Source organism: Chelonoidis abingdonii, chromosome 1 (assembly GCF_003597395.2).
Source record: "Chelonoidis abingdonii isolate Lonesome George chromosome 1, CheloAbing_2.0, whole genome shotgun sequence".
In the NCBI taxonomy this organism is placed as follows: Eukaryota; Metazoa; Chordata; order Testudines; family Testudinidae; genus Chelonoidis; species Chelonoidis abingdonii.
Genome location: NC_133769.1, coordinates 273,075,626 through 273,086,892, shown reverse-complemented (window position 1 = coordinate 273,086,892; position 11,267 = coordinate 273,075,626). Strand labels below are relative to the sequence as shown.

The 11,267-nt window shown below is 41.5% G+C and overlaps 1 protein-coding gene across 1 annotated transcript in view; it reads left to right on the top strand.

Annotated features, from left to right (window-relative positions):
- IPO5 (importin 5) overlaps positions 1-11,267 on the top strand; it is a 115,651-nt gene that overhangs the window by 25,606 nt on the left and 78,778 nt on the right. Inside the window, 9 exon segments of the mRNA XM_075064749.1 lie at positions 338-360; positions 2,862-2,968; positions 3,779-3,885; positions 7,398-7,423; positions 7,425-7,487; positions 7,489-7,524; positions 7,616-7,705; positions 7,782-7,955; positions 8,269-8,487. Of these exon segments, the coding sequence (XP_074920850.1) occupies positions 338-360; positions 2,862-2,968; positions 3,779-3,885; positions 7,398-7,423; positions 7,425-7,487; positions 7,489-7,524; positions 7,616-7,705; positions 7,782-7,955; positions 8,269-8,487 (845 nt within the window).

Here is an 11,267-nt window from a genome sequence, read left to right as displayed (position 1 = left end):
ACGGGTATGAGAGGGAAGTAACCCAGGGGAAGAAACCGCTAGTCAAGTGGTTCACCACAACCCCAGGGCCCCTGGGTTGGGACCTGGAGTAGAGGGCGGGCCCAGGTCCCTCCCTCTCCACTCTCCTCCTCTAAGGACACTAGGGGAATGATTAAGAACTGGTTCAGAGGCAAGCAATAGTGCCCTGAACCTACCCCAGAGAGGAGAAAGCACGAGACCCAGCAGAACAGTACCGGCAATTTGCCACAATATCCACAATTGGTTAACTCAGTACATAGCCTGAGTACTCCTGGGTTCTTTGCCAGGTTCTCTCACAACATCTCTATTTGTTACCTAGGGTTATCTGAACCCAAAGCTGTGGTAACTAATCTGTTTTCCAGGCAGTGTCAAGAAATAAGTCAGTGGGTGACTCAGCACCTGTATCTGATAAATTGTTGGAACGCACAAGAGTGCTTCCACCCAACAATCCTTGTTTTTATTGAGTATAAAGCACACATCAAAACTAGCAGGAGTCTAGATGTGAAGCACCTCAGATTATAGTTATCCAAAACCTGAGGTGGTATCAGGTTATAGTAACAAGTTACCAGTGCTCAACCTTCCTCCTAGTCACTGGGGAGTTAGGTGTCAGTCTCCTAGCTTGTAGAAATCTTCTCAGACTTCTCCCAAGCTTCTCCAAAGTACACTTTCTAACTAAACTTTTTATAGGTTCTCTAGACCAAGCACATAACTCATAATAGGCTAACAATCTTATCTAGTAACTGCAAATAATAATTCATTATTCTACTTATCAGCCAAGCAGCTTCAGCAAGAAATTTACAAATGCAGATACCCAAATCTAGGTCTGTTTTCTGTCCTTTCACTGTAAATATCCTGTTAGTAACACTCTGCAGTTTGTGTGGCTGTCTTATCTGCCTAAGCAAGGCTGAATTAATCCTACGTGGTGTCCTTGCTTCCAGCCCACGGGGCTAAGTACACAAGATGGCTGCAAGTTATGTCAAGTCAACTTCTCTTGTAATACAGTTGGCTAGGAGACTGTCCCATCCTGGTGGATGTTGACCTGGCCTTGGTGTACACTCCTGCATCACCACCTCCGTGGACCACAGCAATGCAGTATATACTTTGGTATGAAGCCATCAGCAAAACACTAGCAAGTATGGAATGCCACAGCATGCCTCCTCAGCAGCACAGGCTACTGTGAGCACTTGAAACAAGTTTTGTGTGTTCTGTGCTGGCCTCCATACAATATAAAGTTTAAGGTCATGGTCCTTATCTTCAAGGCATGCAATGACCTGGGCCCAGCGTTTCTAAAAAATGGCAAAAAGCTCCAGGATGAGGACTGTGGCTGAAAACTGCTCATTGGGTACAATTAAACTTTTTACTATGAGTGATGTTCGTCGATGCAAGAGCGCTTTCTCAGCAGCTGGTCTAAGACTGTAACTAACTCCTTAATGCAGCTGTCCCCAAACTTTTGAGGGGTTGTGTCCCCCCCCCCCGCTGAGGCTTGGGGGGAGACGCAGCCAGGGGTAAGAAGGCTGGTCCTGGGGCTGGGAGTGAAGCTGGAGCTGTGGCCAGAGGCTGAGCAGAACTGCAGCTGGCTGCAGCAGGGGCTGACAGCTGGGCCCTCGACCAGGTGCAGTTCAGCTCCTGCCCCAGCCTTGGCCTTAGGCGGGGAACAGAGCTGAGGCTGGGAGCCGGGCCAGGAGCCAGGGATGTGGCTGTGGGTGGGAGTGGAGCAGAGCTGGGGGCAGGGAAGGTATGAGTGGTGCTCCCTCCCTGTCCCCCATTGGGGCTGGACTGGGCCCCACAGCACCCTGCCTCCTAAGGTTCCTCTGGGTTCCCCAGTTTGATAGCCCTTAGGGTAGAAGTCCCCCCAGACATACTACCTCTCATTCAAATAGCAAGGCACGTTTCTTGCTGTCTCTAATATAAATATATAGCCACATGTACATAGAGTGTAAACAAATAAAAACCTTACCAAACATTACACCGCGCACACAATTCTCTTGAGGCAGAGCAGCAAGTGACAGAAGTTAGTCATGTTGTTTAATGGAAGACATTCAGATACTGTGGTGATGAGGGTGTAGCAATTTAGAAGCTAAGGTTCCGTATTTACAGAGTAAACTTCCATTTTTCAAACGCAGGGGTGGACAAATTGACAATTGATGGATTAAGTGTCCAAGGTTCTTCATATCTTGAGCTCTTCTGAAAGTTCTAGGGTACTTTCTGTGGTAAAAGCCCGTTTCTAAAGGGCTTATATCTTCTTTGTTCAAAAAGACAAGGCAGAACAGAAGGGCTACACACCTGTGATCCAAAAGAGGTGATCAGGTTGTCAAGATGATTAGGCCTGTGTCCATCTAAATATGTACAGCTGTTGAGAATTACTTACTGGTCTGTTTGCTATATTTCAGTCAATAGCTTTTTAAGTTTTCATCTATGCCAGGTATACTGTCTGTGTACCCAGAGCTCATCATGAAGGGTAGGAAAACAGGGAAATGGTCTTTTGTAGTCAGTCATCACTCTTCTTTATTGGCCAAAATTTGGAGGATTCCTTGTCAAAGTTTCCATAAATCAGTCCAAGCACATCTTAACTCTAATGCCATGTTTAGAAATATTTGACAAACCTTTCCAATGGCTGTTGGCAGCCTTTACTTTATCAATGTGATCTTGACCTTTGCATATTAAAATTCTGAAGAACTCTGTAATTTATTTTTGGTAATGAAAGGGTATTCCTAATTTCTAGTCTGTTGTTTTTACTGCATATGAAGCAAAATGTTCTGAAGAATGTCCTCTCCTAAACTCATTCAGTGCTATAGATTAAATGTTACTTTAGTATACTGTAATTTAATTGGGATGACTTTCAGGTTTTCATTTTGTATTTAGTTCCTCAGATGTTAGCAATGATGGTTGACTTAGAAGAAGATGAAGATTGGGCAAATGCAGATGAGCTTGAAGATGATGATTTTGACAGGTATTTGACAAACGAGCTGTCTCAATTAAAAGAAATCCCATAGCATACAGGTGACCTGGGTGTTTGCAAGATGGGGAGGCAGATTGTTTGCATCGTGCATTCCCGCACTCTGCCTGTCCACTACTACCAGCAGCAGCACACACATTTCTCCTTTTTACAGATAGTGGAAATGAAAATAGAAGCCTTGTGATATAAATTGGCACCACAACTGGCAGAAAATAATTTAGAGGTCTAGAATTACATTACTGGTGTCAGAAGGAAAAGGATCAGAAGCAGTTTATTCTTGGACAGGAATAATGCTAAAAGGGAGGGTGAGCAGAAGCAGCAGTTTGTTTATATATACACCTCTACCCTGATATAACATGACCTGATATAACATGAATTTGGATATAATGCGATAAAGCAGTGGTCTGGTGGGGTATGGGGACTGCGCACTCCGACGGGTCAAAGCATGTTCAATAGAAGGCAGTAAGATTTTTTTTGGCTCCCAAGGACAGTGTTGTATTGGGGTTGAGGTGTATATCTATATGGGTCTATAGATCTTGATCTAGATCGATCTATATCATTTGAATAACTAGCTTTCAGTGTAAATAAATCTTTCTTTATAACTGAAAGACTCTAAGTATAAGCATTTATATCTTTCAGCATTCAAACTTAAACTTTATTTGCTTGCAGGGATTATTCACATTCAGAGATTGGAAAAAGTGTAGTTCCTCATACACTTTTCGCATGAACTGTTGGACCTGTTGACTTTTTACCCTAGACTTTGAATTAATCATGACTTTTTTTTTTTTTAAACACTAACTTTAGCAATGCAGTTGCTGGGGAGAGTGCATTGGACAGAATGGCATGTGGCCTTGGAGGGAAACTTGTTCTGCCTATGATTAAAGAACATATTATGCAAATGCTCCAGAATCGTAAGTAACTTGATGTATTGTTTTAGAGTCTTAGCTTGAATAATTATTTTTGTAAAGGCCTGTTCAGCTACGTAGCGCTTTCTGTTAATTATCCTTTTGTATTACTAAGTGCATATAAAACTCTGTTGATATTGTAGCTAGACTTGTGTCATAAACAGATAGCTAAGGGTTAATGTTTCTTTTACCTGTAAAGGGTTAAGAAAGGGAACCAAACACCTGACCAGAGGACCAATCAGGAAACCGGATTTTTCAAAGCTCAGGGGAGGGAATGTATCCAAAGTGAATTTCAAAAATCTGTCTAATGTGATGAATGTGTTCCGCTTTCAGTGGTCAAGAATAGAGGAACTATTTTATTAAAAGTAGTGAAGTAACCTCAACAGCTTCCTTTTAAAACTTCAGACTTCCTCTGGATTTATTCATAAATGAAGGAAAATGTCTGTTACATTGAAGAATTTTGATCTATACAGGATTTTTGAGTTTTAGAAATACTCACTGCATATGAGCAGTATGAAATTTCCCACTAATTCAGTAGAATATTGAGGATGAGTTTGACTAGATTAATGTGCTACAGATTGTCACAATTGGTAATCGACACTTCTGGCATCCTCTTCAGACAGCACCAAGGGTTATTTTTGATACTGACTTCTCTTTATCTTTTTTTTTAGAGACAGTCCTTCCAGTTTAGAGTTTGGGCATCTTGCTAAGGCATTTTGAGGCTGTGCAAACTGCTTCTTCCAATCCTCTTAACTTTACAGGACTCTAGTCTGCAAGCATCTCAGTCCTATTTTTTCGCAAGCATTTAAAAAAAAAAGCGCAGATTTTTTTTTAAAAAAAACATATTAAGGTGCAGAGCTCATACATGGGTAGGAACAAATCACACACTGAAATATGGTAGTAAGCACTATGGTGTTCAAGTTGGGTTTTGCCATACTGATCCACCTTATAGTAGTATGGATCCTCCATACACCCTGGCCAGCCATCTATCTTCTCCTCATTTCCAAGTATCCATAATGTTTGATTGTGCAACAGGATTGCTCATTAATCATATTTTGCACATTTTGGCTTATTGCACCTTAGAAGGCATACTAAATTTGAACAGCCAGGCATATGGGTTGAAGAAGGCCCAGACCTCCTGGGTATCCTCTCCTGTGTTAATAACATTAACACCAGTCAGAACACACCTGAAAGCCATTCTTCATTTTTGCACCCTGATAACAAACATTTTAGCATCAGTAGGTAATACTCCACGTCAAGGTATATAGCTATAGTGGGCAACACTAGAATTGAATATGATCTAAGTCACAAACTACTAGTGGCCTTCTTGTTTAATTTCTGAAATGAAAGTTATTCATTGTACAAAACTACTTGGATACTTTGGAAACTGATTAATCTTTTGGTGTTCAATACCTTCAGAAGTAGCAGGTACCTAGAGTCTTTATGTAGCCCCTTGGAGGTTGGGGGCAGGGTCTCATAAGAGTTGGAAGCACTCATTCTCAGCTGACTTGCTAGTCAGTATGCCCTGATCCTTCCATTGAGCAGGGGATGCAGCAATCTGGGTTGAGCTATAGTGACAGGTGAGGCACATGAGGCGTGTGCTCTGCTGGGAAGGAGAACCTGTTGCAATATTTATTCGGTGAAGTGGCATTGGTAAGCTAATAGGAGAGGAGGGCTCTTGTTTGCAGACAGGGAATAGAGGAGAGACAGCAAGGTTTTCTGATACTAAAACTTCAAAAACAATTCCTTATTTAATCAACTGTTAAAGATGAACTACAAATAATTTTTGTTTCTCTTCTTTAGAGGTAAAATTCCAGTCTTTTCTCACAAACTTTCCTTACATAAATTTAAGGTTGTAAGTTTTCTCCTCGGGGTAGGATGCCAGAATGTGAGCCCCCAACAGGCTTAAGTATCATTTCTCCTGACATCACATAAATGAATGCATGCAGGCATGCATACTATTAGCAGCGAGTTGGAGGGAAGACATACAGTGTGATCTTAATGAATTAGGAAGAAGCAGTGAACTTGAGCAGCAGCAAAAATGAAAGCACTAACTACTGCTTCCCAGCATCCACTATCAGAACTAGCACTTTCTAGCCTAGCTGTATGATCCAAATCAGACCATCTTTTGCTTATAATGAAGCAAGCTGCAACTAGAATTCCAATCTATAGTGGTGATTAGTTAAGTTTGCAGGAGTTGGAAACTTTTATCTTGTGTCTTTTTAGGGCAATCCTGTGAGTGGTGGGTTGGTACTACACAATTACTATATTTACATTATCCTTTATATTTTCTATAGTACAGAAGAAAGATCAGCCATCTAGACTACTGGGGTTTATGAAACAGTGGAGTAGTGGGAGTGGATAGTCTACTTTACCTCACTATAATATGTCTGATCAAAGTTCAGTGGTTTAAAAAAAAAAAAAAAGCCAGATGTTTTGAAGTAACTAAATATTTTTACTTGACTAATTTATTAGGTTGGGAGAGCTGCAGGTAGCTCTTACTTTTGGTGCTGCATAGTACCTGTGGAGTATATGGTACACTTCTTTACAGCTAGTAGCAAAACAGACCTTTCATACTATCCCAAACTACCTCATAATTCAGCAGGTGTGTGTGAAGTAGCATTAGGGATAGTGGTAGTAAGAGCCAAGTGCCCTTTACAAGTTGTAGCGGTAGAGACCTGGTATCACTAATTCAAAATTATTGACTTATGGGTGTCAGGAGGAGTCTTTCTCTACCTTTTTCCTACAGCAAAGCAGGAAGGAGTAAGTGTTTGACAGATTTGGCTGTATCTTTCCTTGTATGTTCTATTTTCAAACCTTCTTTGTTGTAGTACAAGGAAGATCATGTGGGCAAAGGGTATTGCTATGCATTATTCTCCCACTCTAAAGGAAGCTGTTAAGGAGAGATGGAGGTCAGTGTCAGTCCACGCTAATAGGCTAAACATTTTAAAAGAGTGAACATTAAATTCCTAAATCCATATCTATTGATAGAGGATTGAATAGGGTACATTGACGACATTAGAAAGTTGGTGTGTGGGAGGAGGGACGGGAGGGGGATTCTTTTTGTCTTTAAATTGAAATGTTCAGTGCTCTCTTACCTAGATTTTTTTTTTTTTTTTTTTTTTTTCTTCTCTTTTACAAACACTGAAGAGGGGCATGCACAAGGGTATGGAAATCACTGGTAGCGAAATGGAAGATGTCTTTTTCCTGAACCTTTCCTAGTTTTTGACTTACTTAACTATTTCCAGACAGTAGCCCTAGGGATGAGGCATCAGTAGTTAGAATTTCTGTGTTCAGTTTTGGGCAGAAGGATTTGTCCCTGATTTCCTCAACTAGCCAGAAGAAAAGGATGTCTGGGTACATGCAGGGTTGGGAGGGAGCAGTTCTGACATGCGTAGATTAAAGTATCCAGACGTGCTCTTTTACAGTTTTAAAATGAGACTTTCTGTATTCTGTCTTTCCCTATTCTCATTTTCCAATGGATACCTTATTTTCCATGTAATGTCTTCTTACACAAGCTGATTGGAAATACAGGCATGCTGGTTTTGATGGCTCTGTCAGCTATTGGAGAAGGTTGTCATCAACAGATGGAGGGAATTCTAAATGAGAATAGTTAACTTCGTTTTACTTTTCCTCCAGGATCCTGTAAGTTTTTAATGCAGTTGATAGATCAAAATTTGTCATTTAACTTCTGCTTTTATAAACACTTACTATTTGAGGGAAAATGTTATTTCAGCATCCAAGAGTGAGATATGCAGCCTGTAATGCAGTTGGACAAATGGCTACAGACTTTGCCCCTGGTTTCCAAAAGAAATTCCACGAGAAGGCAAGTAATAGACAATCGAAGATAAATTTTTGTTTCATTTGGAAACTTGTTCTGAACATTAACTATTCTGTTGTAGGTAATTGCAGCTCTTCTGCAAACCATGGAAGATCAAGGCAACCAGCGTGTTCAGGCTCATGCAGCTGCTGCACTCATTAACTTCACTGAAGATTGTCCGAAATCACTGCTTATTCCCTATCTGGATAATTTAGTGAAGCATCTTCATTCCACCATGGTGATTAAATTGCAGGAGGTATAATAATAATGCTTAATGATTTTGGGATGTCTTTTTTTAATTGCTTTACTAAAGTCTTCTGTCAAGTTTGCAAAACACATTTATTATCCTACAGTAATTTTTGTAGGATAATTGTAAAAGAAAAAAGCTGTTATGAAATTCGCATTCAGTACCCATCAGTATCAAAAACCGAACATTGTAAATAGTGATATGTAGACTAAACAATATTTTCAGAATTATAATCTGTACAAAAGCCACATTTGGAGGTGGGACAAAATTTAATTGAAAATTGTAAATAGCGTAACCATCTTTCTTTTTTTTAATCCCAAAGTTAATACAGAAAGGCACTAAACTGGTTTTGGAACAAGTTGTGACTTCCATTGCATCAGTTGCAGATACAGCAGAGGAGAAATTTGTTCCCTACTATGACTTATTTATGCCCTCTCTAAAACACATTGTTGAGAATGCTGTACAGAAAGAACTTAGACTTTTAAGAGGAAAAACTATTGAATGCATTAGCCTAATTGGCCTTGCTGTTGGTAAGGAAAAGGTAAGTCTTTAAGATACATACTGTTAATTGTCAAGTCAAAGAGAATCTATTTTTTTTTTTTTTTTTAAGTCTTTTCACATACTATGTTGCACTAACTGCTCAACCTTCAGATTTGTTGTCTGTCATACTTCCAAGTTCCTTTAACTGGGGAGGTAAATATTTCAGCTGGCTTCATTTGAATGGTTTTAGTTCTGTGCCTCATGTTGGTCTTTTATGCTGTATTTCAAAGATTACTACCTTGTAATTTAATCTTTGCTAGATTCAGAAGTATGATATATTCTCCATAATGTTAGACCCTGATTCTTAGGATGGGCAGCTTTGTCTGACATGGCCTGATGTGTGGGTGGAGCTTTTCCTATTGCATAAATCCAGGATTCTAAAAAGAAGATAAGAAGGCTTAGTAACCTTGGGAAAAGGGAGCAGATCACATTGTCTCTTCCTGTTCCCTGGCCCTTATTAAATATTTTAATTTAAAATATTGGCATATGAAGCTTAGTTTGTGTTTTGGGTTTTTTAAAGCAGATATCTGAAAACATTAACTTTCCTAGCTTTTCATGTGCTTCTAGTAGTGCCACCAGAACTGGTTTGCAGTTTGCTGATTGTTTGTTTGGTATTCTTTGTGTAAGAACCCAGATGAAACTGACAGTGAAGTTGCAGCAAAGAATTGTGGGGCAGAAGGTGGGAAGGAGTGTAGGAATATTATACAGTACACTGTCATTTATCCAAGTGGCCTAAGGGACAGCTGAAATTTTCAGATACCTGGGCATTTGGATAAACGAAAGTGCTGTTAACCAGGGCTATATGGAGGAAACTGGATTTGAATAACAAGGATTTTCAGATAACTGCAATTATATTGTACTCCTTGAATCAGGTGGATAATGTGGGGAGCAGCTGAGAACACAAACATGACATGTAGTCATGTTGCTTAAAGCACTAATAGAAGTTGCTCAGATAGTATGGTGATGAGTTCAGTGTAAGGATAGAATGTGCTGTAGATTGTGTATATTCTCTGTACTCAAGATGTCTAACATTCAGAATGTTTACTAGCTAGTGCTGCTAGCTTCTCCTGATTCTGGAGTGAAATCAGAGTAGACAGGAAAAACACTCCTAGGAAGTTCGGCTTCCCATGTCTTTCTGTATAAATGCTAAGAATTAGAATTACAAGAGCTTTTTATCTTCATTCTCAATCCACTTCATAAAGGGGCATAAATACTATCCCCATCTGCAAGAAAAATGAGGGCCATATGGTGATTTGTAATAGAACTTGAGCCTCATGCCTCCCAATCCAATGTGCTCTCTGCAGAAGGAGAAGCCAACTAGCTTTATGTTAGAGCAGGGATCAGCAACCTTTGGCACACGGTTCGCCAGGGTAAGCACCGCGGTGGGCCGGGCCAGTTTGTTTACATGATGCATCCATAGGTTTGGCTGATCGCTTCTCCGTGCTCCAGGCCAATGGGGGACTGTGGGAAGCAGCAGCCAGCACATCCCTCAGCCTGTGCCGCTTCCCACAGCCCCCGTTGGCCTAGAGCAGCGAACCACAGCCAGTGGGAGCCGCAATCGGCCGAACCTGCGGATGCAGCAGGTAAACAAACTGGCTCATCCCGCCAGGGTGCTTACCCTGGCGAGCTGTGTGCCAAAGGTTGCCAATCTGCTTTAGAGCATTGGTTCTCAACCTATTTACCATTGTGGGCTGCATCCATACAATATATACATAGACACTACATGTACATCTAAAAAAAATTTTTAGTATTTGTTATGACAACAATATGATTCAAATTGATATAGTACCTTTCATTTCAACACTGGCAAATATCTACCAAGAACATTTTTAAATTACCAAAATAAGTCAAAACATTAATTGTTAAAATTATTGAATTTACTGGAAGGATGGCATGGCATGGAGTATTGCCTCGTTCACTTCTATGCTGCTGTTGGCAGTGTGGCTGAGCACCTGGAGAGCATGGCTGCAAAGCCTGCCTACAAAGATGGGAAGCCCTTTCTGGTACAGGGGCCCCCTCAGGCAGAGACTATTTCTCCTCCCGCCCCCCCCCAAAAAAACCCCAAACCAACAAACACACCAAACAACAAAAAACCTCTGGGCTTGGCACACATTGCCTGCTTGGCAAAAAGACCAGAGGTTGCTGTCAGGGCGACTGCGGCCCCACCCAAGGACTGCCTTCTATTGCACGCCGAGGACTGCCTCCTAGCATTCCCCCACCCTATCCATGGGACTGTTCCCCAGTATTTAGCCCCCCTGTTCCAGAACTGCCACCATTTCTCCCCCCCCCCCCCCAACCTAGTCTGGTCCCCCATGCACTTAATTTTCACCCTCCGTCCCACGTCCGGCTGGTCTCCTACCTCAGCATGTGCAGCCCGCTGGCACCTGCTAGTGCAGTCCTAGTGCTGGGAGCCTACTCAGTCGGAGTTTACTGGACAAGCCCTGTTCGCGGAGGCAGAGTATTTCGGGGCCTGCTGCTGGATGCCTGTCTGCTGGGGGTGGCCTGATGCCATGGTTGATCAGGCTGGCAGGGCTGGATACTGGGTCTGATGTCCTGAGACACTTCATTTTTGGATGGCCGGCCCATGGTTGCATTGGAGCAAGGTACTCCCTCCTTTCCGTGTCGTAGTTATGGCTTGAGGGATGGTCACATGGGCCGCAGCTGTTGTGCTGATTGGATTGAGAACATGCCTTAGAGCTTGACATAGCTATGGGTTCCACTCTTCAGATGGAAGACTTTTACTTCCAAGAAAATACTCTCTTCGCTAATTTGTTGTTAGGA